Source organism: Pagrus major, chromosome 16 (genome assembly GCF_040436345.1).
Source record: "Pagrus major chromosome 16, Pma_NU_1.0".
Classification (NCBI taxonomy): domain Eukaryota; kingdom Metazoa; phylum Chordata; class Actinopteri; order Spariformes; family Sparidae; genus Pagrus; species Pagrus major.
Window position 1 is genome coordinate 6,422,693 of NC_133230.1, and position 16,825 is coordinate 6,439,517.

The window sequence follows — 16,825 nt, forward strand, 5'->3', positions numbered from 1 at the left end:
GCCTGTTTTGAATGGTGATTCATCTGCCAGTATGAACTGTCACTGTCGCTCCTCTTCTTCTTCTTTGTGTGATTTCTGAGAACTCTGCAGTGCTCCTTAGGAAACTATGCAAATAAAAATAAATACTATGAATCCATCCCACGGTCACTCAACAACATATTCCCATTTTTTTTTACGATATAATCTTTTTGTAATTCCTTAACATAGATCAGAAAATAGTTCTTTTATTCCTCTTTTTGTGTGTGTGTGTGTGTGTGTTTATTTTTTTTTTTGTTTTGTTTATTTTTTGCGTTTTTATCCCCAAAATACTTTTTAAAAAAAGTCGTTCTCGTCAGATGTTGAGAAAAATATATACCTCTGATTAACTCAACTCTCTCCGGATATAAGACTGCAGTCTCTTCCAGTGGAATGCAGGACCACCCCCGGAGAATCGGCATCTTCTGGACTCGGTGGTAACCCAATCCCAACTGTAAGCACACTCGCACAGGCTCAGGACGGCTCTCCTATAGCCACGGCGAACAGGCCTGTCGGCACTAGAGGGCAGGATACACACCTCCAAGCATCCTTACAGAAGGGGTTGAGGGAGAGAGAGAGGGAGAGGGAGGGGGGTGTCTGGGAAAGCCCCGGGTTTACCTCTCCTGTCCTTTCATACCATACAAGACTGACCCAAATTCCACAGTGAGAATTCACTCTTTTACCTCTGAAGTTGTACTTTAAACCCCTGTATGTGTGTATTCTCTCACGCTGAAGTCTTTTCCATTTAGAAGCCCTCTATATGACAGTAGGCCTCCAGACTGGAGAAGAGGATGTAAAGGAACCAGAGGCTGAAAAAGAAGGCCGATGTAGCCAGTCTGTGTCCCCGGGGCCCGCCCAGTTCTCCTCCGATGTGGGCCCGGCGCCGGTAAAGCAGCACCGAGATGGCCAGGAAGGCGAAGATGGTGAAGAGAGTGACGGAGAAGGCCAGCGAGCCGGCTTCCACCACGAACGGCTTCCCCTGCATGTGCCAGTAGATGGCGGCCACCGACCAGGCCATGCCGATCCCCAGGAAGACATTGACGGCGTTGCTGCCGGTCACATTCCCGATAGAGGCGTCTGCGTAGGTGTCCTGGACTGCTGATACCTTACTGGCAAAGGTGTCTGTGGAGAGAGAAGACATTTGTTGTAATTAAAGTTGATTTGAAAATAAACTTTTCTCAGTAAAGCATCTATATATTTATTGTGAAGGACTGTTTATCATCCTCATTGTTATCCGCTTTAGTCTTATATTGTTTAATTATCGACTTTATCTTCCAGAGTTGGGTTTAACAGGCAACTTTTGAAGTTACAAGTGCCCAAATTACCTCCAAAATCTCAAATTTTGACCCAACATGAATGACAAATCCTTAAGGATTAGTTTTGGAGAGTACATTTTATTTGCTGTCTACTTCTATGTCTGTATGGATCAAACAAATAAACACGATATATATATGTATAACATGTTAATTGTGAGCTTTGAGCTAGCTTTTTCCCCTGCCATTACTGGTCCTATCCAGTCTGAATGCTAAGCTAAGCTAACTGGTTGCTGGTTCCAGCTGCATGTTTATGGTACAGATGTTTGTAGTAAGAAAGCTAATGAGCATATTGCTAAGAAGAAAAATGTAAATCTAAACAACTAATTAACCAGTTACTGAACAGTAACCACTTACTGAGCTAAGTGTTTCTGCTGAGGAACATCAAATGATACAGTCAAAAGCCTCTGAACCACCACTTAATGGATCTTTCTGTGAAATTGTGTAGTCACCAGCTGTCTCAAAGGTGGCAAAATGCCAAAAATGTTAAATGTGTTTCTGATGAATCTGTATGTTCGTGAAAACTACATCCTAAATAACTTCATGATTTCTGGGTGTAGTTGTGTGGTTTGATCGGATCTGACTGACAACCAACCCAAAAAACTTTGATTAGTCATTACATTTTGATTCAAATGCTGCTAAACTGTGATTATTGCACGGACATTCTTGCCATCACCTCTTTCAAACTGAGTCTCGCCCACTTCAAACCATCGAGGACAACAGAAGTGCCTCATCTGAAGTAACCGAACTGCTCGCTCTGCTGAATCGTCCACAGCTGATTGAGAAAATAGTTTTTCGGTGCCTTCTAACATCACTACACTCTTGTCTAATTCAGAGTATAATTTCAATAAACAAAGGAGACCATCGAGATAATTAGTACTACTGCTAGTGCTTCTTAGTCTAGAAAGGAAGACTACATCTCCCAAAGTTCCTGTTTCCTTTCATCCAATTCCCCCCAAGATCTTTCAGTTTCCTGACGTAGATAAACATGCCTGAAGTGACTCTATATTTTTCCATTTCCTGCCAAATCCACCTGTCACTCAAAGTATAAATTTCACTGTGGAGGCTGGCAATCTTCTCTGTATTGGTCTTGTTTGTTTATACTATTTATATATCTTTTTTTTCCCACCTCAAAATGAGCGCAGTGATGATTTATTAATGCTGCACGCAGGACCTTTAATAACAAATGTGCTGACAGAGTCAAGGTTTTTGGTGACACATTCTTCCTGCTGGGTTGAAAATGTCAGTTTGGAGGAAATAAGAATATCAGCCATCTTGATGACGAAGCATGTTTGCTGTTTGAAAAGCCCATGAAGCTGCATATTATTCTCGCACTATTAAAGAAGCACATAATCCATCAAGTGCCATAAAAAGACATTGATATGCAGGACTTAAGAGGACAGATTCTCACACTACAATCATGACTGTACTGACAATGACGTGTCCTCACCTGGGACGGATGTACCGAGTGCCACAAACACCACAGCAGTGACTGAGTCCTTGAGGCCGATGGTGCAGCCGAAGTGAGACGCCAGGTCCCCGATGACGGCCGTGAGCAGGCCGATGATGATGATGGAGACGATGAAACAGGCCCAGCCGTTCAGGTAGTCCGTGGGAGGAACGCAAGCAAACAGGACCTTCCAGAAGACGGTGAGGAAGTGCATGACGTAGTCGAAACAGGACGGCAGCCGTTCTTCCCCTGTGTCCTCTTCGTCCTCATCTACCGGGTCAAAGTGGGGCCGAGCGGGGGAGGGCACAGGTGGGATAGATTGAAGCGTAATGGGATGACAGGAGGGAGCAGAGCAGCAGGGAGGAGGAAGAGATAGCAGAATATTTGAGCAAAGATAAAGAGAGAGGGGTGAAGGAGGGGAAGTAAATATTAAGAGAAGTGGCAGAGAGCAAAGAACACAAAGAGATACAGGAAGACAAAAGAGAGACAGATGAAGAAAGTTGGGAGAAAGCAGGGAGGGTAAAGAGCCGGAGAAGAGTTAAAGATAAAGGATCGATGGAGGAGATAAGGGAAGACACAGGGGGGAAGGAAGAGAACAACATTCACTTAAAAATGGCACATTCACTTATTCCTCAGTGTGAGACATCATATCACTACAGCCTGAGGTTGCTGTTGTGTATAAATATGCTACGAATACATATCTAGATGAAGAACTGCCACAGGATGTGACTCATTTTTAATTTATTAAAAGAGCATCAAAGTTTCTGTTTTTTAATGGATGGGGATGAAGTTTGTATGAGGATTTAACATGCGTTAGTTGCTTTAGAGAACTTTTGGGGTAAAAAAAAGTCCTTAAACAGTTTTTTTCAGATGTTTTTTTTTTTTTCTTTGAAGCTCCAGAAATGTTTTGAGGACTACGAATCTTCACCCGCCGTTCCATCATCATGAGGGTGACTAGATAATGACTGAATTTTCATTTTTGGGCGACCTTATCCTTTCAGTAATAGACTGAGCTCCTATACGCACATTTTGAAGATCGCAGCAGTGTGCTGTATTTGTTGGCATTGGTTGGTAGGGTGGTCGAGGGAGATTATCTAAGAACCTAAAGGTCACAGATGCGGTCACCACACCAGCTGCTTATTCTGTTAAAGTGAGCTTGAACTAGAAACTGAAGCACACCCTCTGCATAACAGTGTCATCTAGAACGACAATAACATTAATGTAAGTGGTCACCCTCTTCAGGTGGAGGGAGCAGGGCGTCCTCTGTGTCCCAGCAGCTCACAGGAAACTTAGCAGACAGGAGACACTGTGCTGATTCAAAGTGTCAGGCCATGTGAGCTGCATGCATTTTTCAGCCACGGGGTGGATGATGAAAAAATAAAGAGCAGCGCTGGATTAAATATTTCAGGACCAAAGTGACGAACCGAGGCCTTCATAGTGCTCCACACGGTGGCTGTGACTGCAGCGGACGGAGCAGCAGCTGCACTGCAGGCTGAAGGCTGATCTGATGCTGCTGCTGTCGCCTGACGTGATGGATGAGCCCTCTCTCGCTTACATCAGATATTTCCAGAGCTTCAAGAGATTTGTTTTCTGGGAGGATTCCACTAATATGAGTTTTTGAAGGCTCATAATGACACCAATATTTTTGGGCTGAAGTCCGTGAGAGCCAATATTAGATAAGAAGATCTATATCACTCACATATCTGTCTGTTAAAAACAAGGCCAGCGCCAGTAGAAGGTTAGCTTAGCTTAGCATAAAGGGGGGAAAACAACTAGCCTGGCTGTGGTTAACATGATCCACCAATCAGCACCTCTACAGCTCACTTACTTGCTGAATGCTGCAACACTGTTTTGCTGTGAAGCTCCAGAAATGTCTTGAGGACTATAAAACTCAGCTTACTTTCCATAGATAATGACTGATCTATCTATCTATCTATCTATCTATCTATCTATCTATCTATCTATCTATCTACATATATATACACATACATACAGTAAGAGTGGGCATCATATTGGCAGAGGACAAAACTCAATATTTGGGGTTGTGTTTACAGTACCTGCACTGACTGTAATGGCCTCCATGAACTGGTCTCTCCATGAGTTTGTTCCCACCACCAGTGCCAGGTTGGTCTTTTTGATCAGCTTGTCCACTGTGCTCTGAAACAAGAATGAAATCCATCCATTATTTACATCCAGAGACTGCATCATAAAATGAAGTACACAAGCTTCACCACATGATGGCAGTGGCATCCAGGTCCAGGCAGCTGATGACAACCACACAGCAGAAACAAATATGGAGGGCCTGTGTTAGAGGATGCATATGAAGCATATCTTCTCCAGAAATGCTAAAATTAGAAATATGTGGCTGTTCTTTCATACAAGGCGGCAGCTTTCTGAGACTGCATGAAAAACACCAGTTTCAGCTGTAATCATCAGGCTGTTTGAAGAGCGACCTTTCCCACCTTAAACTCGTACGATTCTTCAATAATGACTTCCAGCTTGGAGTGTTCCCCCAGCACCGGTTTTCCCATCTCTGCGATCCGCCTGGCTTCCTCCTCGTCTGATGTCATCTTCCTGTCTGGTACATCTGAGCGGCGAGGGCGAGAAGGAGCAAAATGAAAAAAAAAAAAAAAGAAATCTCAGTGAGAAAGATGGCAATCAAAACAAGAGGATGCTCAGTTGATTAGCATGTTGTGTTGTACTTCACAGCACACAAACAAAACATCAGAAGGTTGCCTCGCTGGGAACAGTTTGGATTTATTCAGCCTTTATTATATTCAGGCTTTAGGAAGAGATGTGTTTTATATGCAGTATTTAAGTAACAGCTGTCACAGTCAATCAGCGCACAGTGAAAAGCTGAAAGATTTACTGCAGTTAACAGAAAGCCTTCCCTGTCGCACACGTCTTTTCCAGCTTTGTGATAACCTGCATGCTCGATCAATCCACACGAAAACACAAACAATGCAGAGGCAAATATTTAGTGCAGATCCATTTCTGTGTTAGTTTTACCGTTTCCCATTCTTTCATCTAGAAGTGTTTGAGTTTGCATGTTCTACCTATGACTTTGACAAGAAATCCTACAATTTAAAGGGTCAACTAACCCAAATTACAACAAAACATGAATTCCAGATTATCGAATGATTCATTATCAATTAAGTTTTGGGGTATCTGTCTCCAAAATCGTGACATTGTGTTTATGTTTGCTGATTTCTTTAAGAGTGTGTGTGTGTGGGGGGGGGTTTGTTTTGCTTTGCTCTAACCAATTGCGAGAGACTTAAGCACTGATGTCATTTTTAGTCGACGTGGAAGCTGCTGAAAAGAGCCTGACCAATATATCAGTTGATATTATCAGCCAATATTGGCCTGTCACAGATATATATTGGATATAAAGCATACTAAAGCAACACTTTTCATAAAGAAGTACGTTAATTTACGAGTCTTTATTTCTGCAGGTTGACTAATAACACCTTGCACATCCACAAGATGACAAGCTCATTTTACGTCCCACCTCTTAAACTCTGATTGGTTGCATGTTTCTCAGAGCAGTGGCCAATAGTGGGCACAACACCAGAACATGTGTATCAACACAGATCTCCATCATGAGGATGTGATGTTCTGATTGTACGACAGAGCTACAGTAAGCTCATTAGATTAGTAGCAATATAACAAATCAAGCACTTTCAAAGTCTGTCATTCAAATTCGGTACTCTTTAAGGGGAGACACTACAGGTGGATCGGGTAAAACCATGAAACTTATCACTTGAAAATATCTTTTTGTATGACAAGTTTTCAGATATTTTATGCAAATGAGGTATTATGGAGTTAAATATGTGGTCCAGAACAGATATATGAACTAATATAAACACAGAAATGTCTATTTTTCTTTCACCAGACTAAAAGAAGACATGTTATGGAAGCAAAAAAGCCCAAAAAACTCTAAATTGACCTGTTGTGTCTCCCCTTCAGGCCTTATTTTTTTCCCTAATACAAAATGATTTTGCAGGCTCATGGAAGCCCCGATCAGTCCTTCTATCTGCTTGTCAGACGTGTCCTGGGTGGCTCCCTGCTGTAGAAAGAAGCCACAATGCTTCACAGAGCTTCTGAGTGCACTGCGCACAACAAAGCGCGCCATAACATCAATTCTGTGCTGTCAAACTCTATCAAGAAGGAGCGCTTGTGCATCCAAAGGCTCTCATCCCGCTCTGAGTGTGACACCCCCACTGAGCCACCTGGTGCAGAGACCTTGTCATCTTTTATACGAGCCCCTGAGTCCCAGCCTGCTGCTCTTTGCTGACAACATGCTTACCATTAAATATTAATGTTGCCATTAAAGATCACAGCCAAGTCCCCTTGATAGGAGGGCATGTCGACGAGCGTGCATGCACACACACACACACACTTTTAGGCTAAATCAATTAAACACCCAAGACAGTGTCTACCCTTAAGTCCTGACAGGATTTCTTTTGCTCAAGTTTAAAATTTGATCATCCAGTCATTCCTGGTCGCTGCTGCAGCACTAACATGACACAATTTTCTTGACAAGGGAGGGAGAAAAAATACTAAAACAACCCCAGAAAGGTAATTAAATTTCTAATTTCAGAACTGCAGGTTCTTTATCTTGACGGCTATCAAGTGTCTGTACCTTGTTCTTGACTGGAGAACATAATTTATGGATTTATGATTAATTTATCAGCTGGTTAGTGTGAGAAATCCATCACTAAGTGTAGCAAAGAGCAGCAGAAGACAGCTGAAGAGGATAACAGTGTAGGCTCCCCTTCAGCGCATCAAGTGCTGAAGGGGATCGAGGTGATCCACGCTGATCTCAAACTTGGCAACATAAAGATGGTGAATCACCAGATACGACCCTTCGAAGTCGAGCTGATAGACTTCGGTTTGGCCATTTCCAGATCAGAAGCTGGGCTGGACGAAGATTCATTATTTGGTAAACTGGATTATTTTTATTATTATACTGATTTTGACTCCACACCATGCAACTGACCAAACATCGGTCAACCCACACCACACACAGAGGAAGGAGATGTTAGTGGAGATGCTTTGAGGAGGAAGGATGACTTACCATCAGCTAACAACAGGGCTGTGAAGGAGAGGAGGAGGGGAGAAGGGCATGGAGAAAACAGAAATGTGATGAGCAACAGAAATGGAAGGAAAAGGAGGAGAAAAATGTGATGGCTTCAGAGAATGGCTGGTATTGACCCGGATGTGTGATATATATGGCGCTGATTAAACAATTGGATGAGGTAGTGGGATGAATATGGTATTTTGTAGTTTTTTATGGGCCCGAAGGCTCGATTGAGGTTTATTAAGGGAAAAGATGTCCGATAGAAATCGACAAAACTGCAGAATATTTTGCGTCATGATCTCCAGCTATGAGCATAACATTAACTCAAAACTTTATGACTTGCAGCTGTTGTCAGATGAGCTTGGAGGTAATATTACACAGAAACACTTAAATGCACTTTCCCAGAACTTGGTCAGAGTCTAGACTACTCTAGCTGCTCTGCTAAAAGCATAATTAAGCTTCCCAAATGCTGCCAGAAATGCTTTGTTGAGTGCAAAACGTCACCTGACGGCATGAGGGTGATTAGATAATGACAGAAGTTTCATTTTTGGGTGAACTTATCCTTTAATTGTGAGTCTTGTTTGTCCTCAAAATTGTATAATAATAGAAATATAATATTTTGTTGTGGACATCTACAAACTCTGAAATAAAACAGTTGGTGGGATCTATATTATGTAAGAGTCTGTGCCACTGTCAATATGGCGGAGGTGAGGATGACAGGATTTTATTTGACAGCTTCAGTTAGGAGGCAGCGTATAAACAACAACAAAACCGGCCTCAGCCTGCCATGAACTGCTGCCAGCCAGCCTAAAAACCTTGTTAGCATGTTGGAGAGTTTTCATGGAGGCCTTAATGCTGCTTCAGAGGCTTTTCTATTCTGTGGAAACATTAAATGGAGGAAGAAGCAGTGAATCTGTGTATACAGTTATATATACTTAAACACACATACACCCAGGAAATTATGCTGTAGTGCATTTTTTCTTTGGACATCAGGTAAACACTGCCCATCAACGCTGACTGTGACTGAGCACCAAGCATCAATGATATAAACACTTCATCCACCTCTCCTGATCGACAAGTGCAACAGCTTCATGCAGGATGTTGGGGTGGAGACAGGTCTCCTTTTCCTTTAAGTCATTGTATGTGATATTGGCCTGTACAAACTGTGGCTTTTTCACTGGGAATATTTACTCACATTGTTCCAGTCAGATTTGGTATTGTGCCAAACTCTTCACGGGCGATAATCATCCAGTCACAACCAATCATCCACACACTGTAAACTAAAATATGCTGATGATGAAGGTGCCCTGTGCAGAAGCTCAGAACCATCACGCCCCATTCTTAGCATTTTGATTATGACTCTGCCTGATTGTTTATTTGCATGCTGTTGTTGCGGAGCAGATCCGTGACACAGAGCGACGTGCTCAGACGCCCTCGGCAAAGTGTAAACCATAACTAAATTATATGATTAAGAATGAGAAAGAGGTGCAAAAAGTCATCCAGCGAGGCAGATAATTACATGACATGATACGCCATAAGTGGATGAAGAGAGAGGAGAAAGCCTTCCCATGCCTTTCAACCTCTAGAGAATCACGTTGACAACTCTTCCCTTTGACATCTTCATCATAAATTCTCCTTACATTCATGAAACAAGGACAAGAATTTCATAGTCTGAACGCGATCAGAGGCTCTGAAGGATAAAACTGAGCTGTTCACATCTTGCGTGAACGGTCCGGCTCCTTCTGAAATCTCTTTCACCGAGACGTGATACTAATTAACCTGTTTGTGTTCGGAGGCAGCTTATCAACTTCCTAAATCAAATACAGTCCACAGTTAATCATCATTAGTAGCTAAGTGCATTAATTGCTGTGGGCGACTTGCTTCATTATCGTTAGTACTAGCCGAGCCGTGCTGATCTGAAGCCAAGAGTGGTGTAAAACCCAGCTGTGGTGAGTCTGAGTGTCCGTACCCCAGTCAGTGATAACAGTTTGTCATTTAGTAAAGGCCGGTGAGGGGGCGGCAAACACACACACACACACACACACACACACACACACACACACACACACACACACACACACACAGGATTCCTGGACAGAAGCCGGCGACGCCAGCGACTGTAGTTTGATACTGCGTTTCAACATTTGTAACACCTGACATCACTGGATATTTTTAAGAAGATCTCGAGACAATTTCCAGCTGCGTTTGTGTTGACCAAAGCAGGTATTTTAAGCCACAACATGATCTTTTCCTAACCCTAATAAAGGTAAACACTGTCCATCAACCAAGCATCAGTGATGTAAACACAGAGTCCACCTGATACAAACAGGAACCACAAACTATTTACATTTGTAAAACTTTATTTTACAATTAATTAAAAATGTGTTTACTGAGTAAGTTATGCATTTTTCCTCTATCCGTCAAATAAAGGCACGTGTGATATGACAACAGGTGGAGTTCATGGGAAAGTGTTGATTATCAGGGTGACAGGTTGACAGGTGTGAAAGCTAATTATAATGCTGGAGTATAATTAGTTGATGGACTAAATCAGATTTATGATGCATTGTGTCACATTGTCTATTGCCCCTTTAAACCTAAAGGATACATACAATCTGAGAAACACAGAATGTAAACATAGCTGTGCACTTGTACAAGTAAGCTATACAGGTTGCCTTTAATTTTCAATTTAATTCAAATAAATCATTGATTTATCAACATATAGTTTCAGCTCTGCAGAAAAGAACACAAGCTAAAAGAAGAAAATGTGCAGTTATGTACAGACTTCTGAGACAGAGGTGTTTCAAAAGCAGACTCATAGTACCAGAAGGTTGTCATTCTGCCAGCACTACAATTGCGATAGGGAAGATTAACCAAAGGGATGTAATTGAAGGGGTGGAGGAGTGTGTGTGTGTGTGTGTGTGGTGGTAGGGTGGGGTGTCTGTGTTTAACCGTTGTCATCATCAGCGTGTTCTCCTGTGCACTCGGCCGATTCAGATCTGTCTCGTTACAAAAGAGTGGCTCTTTCTCTGGCGCTCGCACACAGCCGAGCTCTGAGTCACGGCGTCAATACGGCGCTAATGTACGCCTCTCCGTCTCCACAGCTCATTAAGAAAGAATCATCATTTGACTTATCGGGGCTAGTCTGGTTGGATCTGGGCCCGTGTCGCAGCTACATGTGCGGATGGCTGACAGGAGAATACTTATAGAAATTGAAAGAATATGGTGGAGCGTTGGAGTAATAGAAACCAGGGCTGATGGATGGAGGATTGTGGGGATTGGATAAAGGGATAGAGTGGTAGTTATGAGGAGGAGAGGAAGGACAGGGATGCAGGGATTGATGAATGGATGGAGGCACTGGTCAATGTGTGACAGGAGGATTGGATGGATGAATGGATAGATGGAGAATGGATTTATGGAGGGATAGACGGATTGGAGAAAAGAGGAGAGAAAGAAGAAGTCATGGGGGAAGCAAGGTTTAAATATAGGAAGGTAGTATATGGAGTGTAGAGCGATGGCCTATAGATTTATGGAGGGACAGAAGAATAGCAACATGGATGGATGGATGATTGATTGAGGGATGGAGGGATGCAGTGAATGGTGGAGGAATAATGAAATAGAAGAAGTAGTTTGAGTTATGGAGGAATAGTAAATGGACACACTTATATAGTGCTTTCCTACCTATGCAGGACAAAATGCTTCACGCATGCACACCTATGGAGGCAGAGCATGGAGCTTAACTGTCTGGAGATTCAGCCTTTTGCTCAAGGAGGACCCCGGGGATCGAACCACCAACCGTGCGATTAATGGGCTGCATGCTGAAGTAAGATGAAACATAAAGCAGGATATAGAGGAATGGAACAATGAATGAGTTGATGGGAAGATAAGCCCGACAGATGGAAGCTTGAAGGAATGGAAAAAATTGAGCCATGCAGGAATTGTTGGATGGATGCAAGAGGTTCAGACTGAGGGAGACAGCGGTTGGCGAATAGACTAAGGAGTGGTTTGATCTATTGACACACATGGAGGGCTGGATGGAAATGGAGACAGAAGGATACAAGAATGGATTATAGAGAAGGGAATGATAAATTGATAAAAGACGACAGGTTATAAGACAAGACGAAGGAAAATTTTGAAAGGTGAGGCACAGAAAGATAAGAGACAGAGGACCAAAATAGATGAATAAATGGAAGGATGGAAAGACAAGTAAAGAATCATGGCATTTCACTAAAAAAACAAAAACTTAAACCTGTCGGTGGTGCTAGAGGAAAAGTCCCTATGATTCATCTTCTTGGGACCATGAAAGGGGGATTGGAAGGCAAATCTTCCGAGTTACCAGTTGTTCTACCAATGGCTGTGAGCAGTGGCGGCTGAGCTCACCCATCGAGTTAGGCTGAGGAGCTTGGACATCTAGAGGGAGCTCGGATTCGAGCTGCTTCTCGAATTAAAAGGAGCCAGCTGAGGTGATTTGGGCCAAGATGTCTCCTGGGTGCCTCCCTTTGGAGGTTTTCCGCACATGTCCAACTAGAAGAAGACCCAGAATTCCTTGTAGGGAATACATATCTCATCTGGCCAGGGCGTGCCTCGGGATTCCCCAGGAAGAGCTGAAGGATACTGCTGGGGAGAAGGACGTCTGGAATATCCTGTTTAGTCTGCTGACCATAAAAAGTCTGTCCAAAACTTCAAGTCAATCCAATCATTAATATATTCCCCTTGGATCAAAGTGGTGGACTGACTGAACTAACAGTGTTATCCAAAGAGCCACGTTTGGAGCATGGCTAAAAGGACGGCCTGCAAAATGTGAGAATGGAGAAGAAAGAACCGGAGGATGTGTGGAGATGAAAACATAGAAAGAGATAAGTGATGTGTTTCTCTGTTTCTGCAACTGTCCAATCATGAAGCTTCATTAGACATAATCTTCTGTACTGAAGATGAGTCATCAGTCTTCATCTGGCACACACACACAAATATATGCACGAGGATATTAATACCCATACTGTACTTCCACCTACAGACATACTGGCACAAACAGTGCAGTGAAAACCCGCTGCACTGAGTGTTTCCTGCGCTCGGAGTGATGTGTTAAATAATAACGGCTCAGGATTGCAGCTGAGCGGCCGCGACGCCGGCCTGCACCGCTACTCAACTCGCACCAAACACACACTGTCGGCCTGCGAGCGAGACGAGATGACAAAGACGGATGCTTCAGCTGCCTTTATTATCTTTCAATATGCAGGCTGTGTAACGCGTCCATCATCTTGTTGTGCTGTATCCATGTTTCTGACGGCACAGAATCGGAAGGAGTCAAAATGCTGAGTACACGCCATACTTCATCTTCTGAGGCAGCGCTGCCAGACTGAATGAACTGATAATTTAACTGAATGCTGGATGATTTCACTCGAGCATCCTGATGAAGGTCTTTCACGGCTGAAAAGTCATGTTTTTAATCTCGCTGAGCTAATTAAAGCCGCTACGTGTAGCATTTTGACATCAATAAATCTTTAACACATTCATTTCGAGATATTAGGGTGATTACTGTAAACAAATACAATCATTGCCAAGAAAATTGGCAGCGTCTTCCAGCCACAACACTGTATGTTTAAATTGTGCGCTATCGACTTGAGCTTGAAATCTTGTGGTTTGCTTTACTGCACGAGGCGGGAAAACGTCAGTGTCTTCAACCACAAAGGAAATACATTTACCTGTTTTCTTGTCGAGAGTCACATGAAAAGACTGGTGCCACTCTCGTATCTGTCCGTTAAATATAAAACTACAGCCAGCAGCTGGTTAGCTTAGCTTAGCCAAACACGTAACCCCATAACCCCTTGTAATTTTACAACTTTTATTAATCACATTTTGTATGGATTAAACACACAAGATACAATGTGTTAATAGTGAACTTTAGGTGCTGGTTGCATTTGGAAAAAGCGAAGCTAGCTAAGCTAACCGGATGCTGCCTGTAGTTTCATTTCTACAGCACAAACACGAGAGTGGTTTTGAGCCTCTCAGTAAGAACGTAATCAAACATTTTTCCCAGAATGATAAACGATTCCTTTAACGACATGTGAAAATAAAACGTACCAGAAGAAAACTATAAGAGTCCATATTTGGTTTAATCCTCATCTCAGCACTCTCGGCTGGTCGGGAAAGCCTACAAGCCCCAGACAGCCTGCGTCTGGACACACTCGAGAAGCTCCTAATCGTCCCATATGCTGCAGTCCACATGGGACAGTTTTGCGTATTAACAAGAGTCTCGTTCCTTTCACTATACCTGCCAGATTCTCTGATGGTCCTCCCCTCCGTGGCCTCTCGTTTCTCCCTGAATCTCTTACCCCATCTTATTTTCTTATTCCTACTATCTCTCACAAATCTTTCTGCATCTCTACTTATTCCTCTGTTTTCCTGTCTTTCTCTGCTCTGGTTGAAAATGTATGCTTTCTAAGTTTAAGTTTAAAACTCTCTTCTGGCAATTATTGGCCATATTGAATGTTTTGTGTGCTTGAGGGATACCTTTTGTGGTGTAGATTAGCAAACAAATATACTTTTTTAGTAGATAAATGTCACAATTTAACACATTTCTGGACCTCACTCAACATCTCTTCCAGAGCTTTACTCTCTGCCTCTCTCTCTCTCTTCTGCCTCCATACTTCTCTGCTGTATATTATGCATCTCTCACTCCCTGCTTCCCTGCGTCCGTCTGCCCGTCTCTCTCCTCCTCTCCCTGATTTGCCCGGTCCAGATGTCACGCTGTGCTGTGCGGATCAAGTGGAGACGAGCTCCCTCTACTTGTTAACAGTCTGTTTATTCTGCAGCCATATCAGCCTCACTGCCGTGTCAGCAGCAGGCAATTACAGAGCAGATTACCATCCCTGATAATGTCATCAGACCAGGACTTTCACACAAGTACACACAGTGAACACGCACATATGCACTCAAACAACAACATCAAAAAAAAGACACATATTTATACAGTTCACAAGTTCACTGCTCACTCACTAACACGTATAGTATATTCACATGCATGTTTGTGCTCAAGCAAATGATCTCATATAGTGTGCTAACATTAGGAGGAGGCGTGAGGACAATATAATTGATGTGATGGTGTCCTGGAAAGTCTGTTAACATCCTTGAATATAAAGTCAACTCCCATATTTGTCTTACAGCTTTGTATATAACTCGTCCTGCAGGTTCCCATGGATCATGGCTGGCCATCTCTCTAAACTCTCCAGCAGGGGGGTTTCTCTCTGGAGACGCTGGGCCGACTTCACCAGGGACTGAAGCGCCCCTCGGCTGCTCGGTGTGATGTATCGTGGCCACTGTGCTGACATCATTGATGTAACCCTGAGCGCTGATTAACAGCCCTGCTCGACCAAGGGTGCACAGACAGAGAGCCACGGCCGCCTTAGAGTCGTCTTTCCACAGAGGCGAGGCCCCAAGGATCCTTCTGAACCCTTCAGTATCCACTTATCATACGCAACATTAATAACTTCAACATTATTAACCATTTTCCACAGAGGACTGCAGTGGAAGTAACTTTTTTCTTTATACTTTCATGTCTTACCCTCTGGGTATGAGACAGCCTGCGTATGAATATTTTATCATGTGTATTTAAAGAATTTTGTTCCTAAATGGGACATCCTCCAGAATGGCTGTTACCACACAATTAAAACAAATGATGGCAATGTAAGTCTTTTGTTGACACAATAATAACCACTTCCAAGACTTACTCGACTGTTTATTCTCGCATTATTGAACAACGACATTCATGTGACTCTTCTCTAAAGAGGACAAAGGGAAATAAACTCATTCATTCATTCTTTTACACACTTCTCATCACATGATGGATTATGACACAGCGGGCCCCCGGGCACAGACATGTAAAAAAAAACCTCCTACATCGGAGAGGACGCTGAAAGAGACTCGTTTTGCTTCCTGCCACATCAGATCCACATTGACACAGAAATTATACTAAACACGGCAGCCCACTTTGCTAAATAATACAGGAAACCACCAAAGAAAGCCTGAGATGCAGGTACTGTTTTCTTAAAGCAGAGCTGCTCTTTCTCATGTGTCTTTACTAATATTACTGTGTTTATATGAAATGTTACCGTATAGTTGCAGCGACGGCTTGCTATCAGGCTCAATGCTACAGGCTGATGCTTAGCTGCTATAATGTTTACCATGTTCACTCATTTAGTTTAGCACATTAGCATGCTAATATTTGCTAATTAGCACTAAACACAACGTCGAGCCGAGGCTGATGGAAGTGTGTCTCTTTGAGGTCCAACAAATGTGTGTGTTAACAGTCACGTTGAACTGCGGCTCTGGCCTGTGCCTGGTAGACCCTTTCAGTAATCCATCCAGACAAACAAACACACAAACCTCCATTCACACCTTTGAGGTGACTGCTGAGCCACCCAGAGACAATTCTGGTCAAAATAAATCAGATTGCCACTGGGAGCTGCCCAGCTTCAGAGTGATGGACAGTCACGCTTTCAGAAAGATGCAAAGCACCTGACTTGTCCTCACGGGTGTGTCGGTGTGCAGCGAAGTTGTTCTTTTTTGGGGGGGGGTTTGAGAAGGTCATCACTGACATCGACATTAATGAGAGCCCACGTAGAAGGTTAGTGTCCCGGCTGGCCCTCACCTGTGCATGAAGACAGGCCTGACACTGTGGTGTGCCACCAGCATGGCAGGTAGCAGCGCAGCGCGGCTCATCCATATCTCCGTGCCGAGAAGAGCCCCCACACGCCTCTCAGGAACAATTACTGCTCTTCCAGCTCCTCATCACAGATGGTGAGGGCTTTCAGAGCGACCCCCTCCTCTCTCTCCTTCCTCTCCTCTATCTGTGGCTCATTGTCTCTTTGGTTGACTGTCTCTGTCTCTCTCCACCTCTCTGTCTTTTTTTATGCTCAGACTATTTCTGTCGCTCCCTCCTCCCTCTGTCTCCACAGCCGTCCTCCTCCTTCC

The 16,825-nt window shown here is 43.3% G+C and overlaps 1 protein-coding gene across 11 annotated transcripts in view; it reads right to left on the reverse strand.

The window, feature by feature from the left end:
• Window positions 1-760: 760 nt before the first annotated feature.
• The window catches only part of slc8a3 (solute carrier family 8 member 3), an 87,987-nt gene continuing 71,922 nt past the window's right edge, over window positions 761-16,825 (reverse strand). The window contains exons 3-8 of one of the 11 annotated variants that reach the window (XM_073483564.1): window positions 16,625-16,658; window positions 5,241-5,352; window positions 4,831-4,935; window position 4,012; window positions 2,779-3,048; window positions 761-1,137 (exon numbers count right to left, since the gene is read on the reverse strand). In XM_073483564.1, coding sequence (XP_073339665.1) covers window positions 761-1,137; window positions 2,779-3,048; window position 4,012; window positions 4,831-4,935; window positions 5,241-5,352; window positions 16,625-16,658 — 899 coding nt within the window. The other 10 variants (XM_073483562.1, XM_073483565.1, XM_073483567.1 and 7 more) reach the window with 10 other exon arrangements.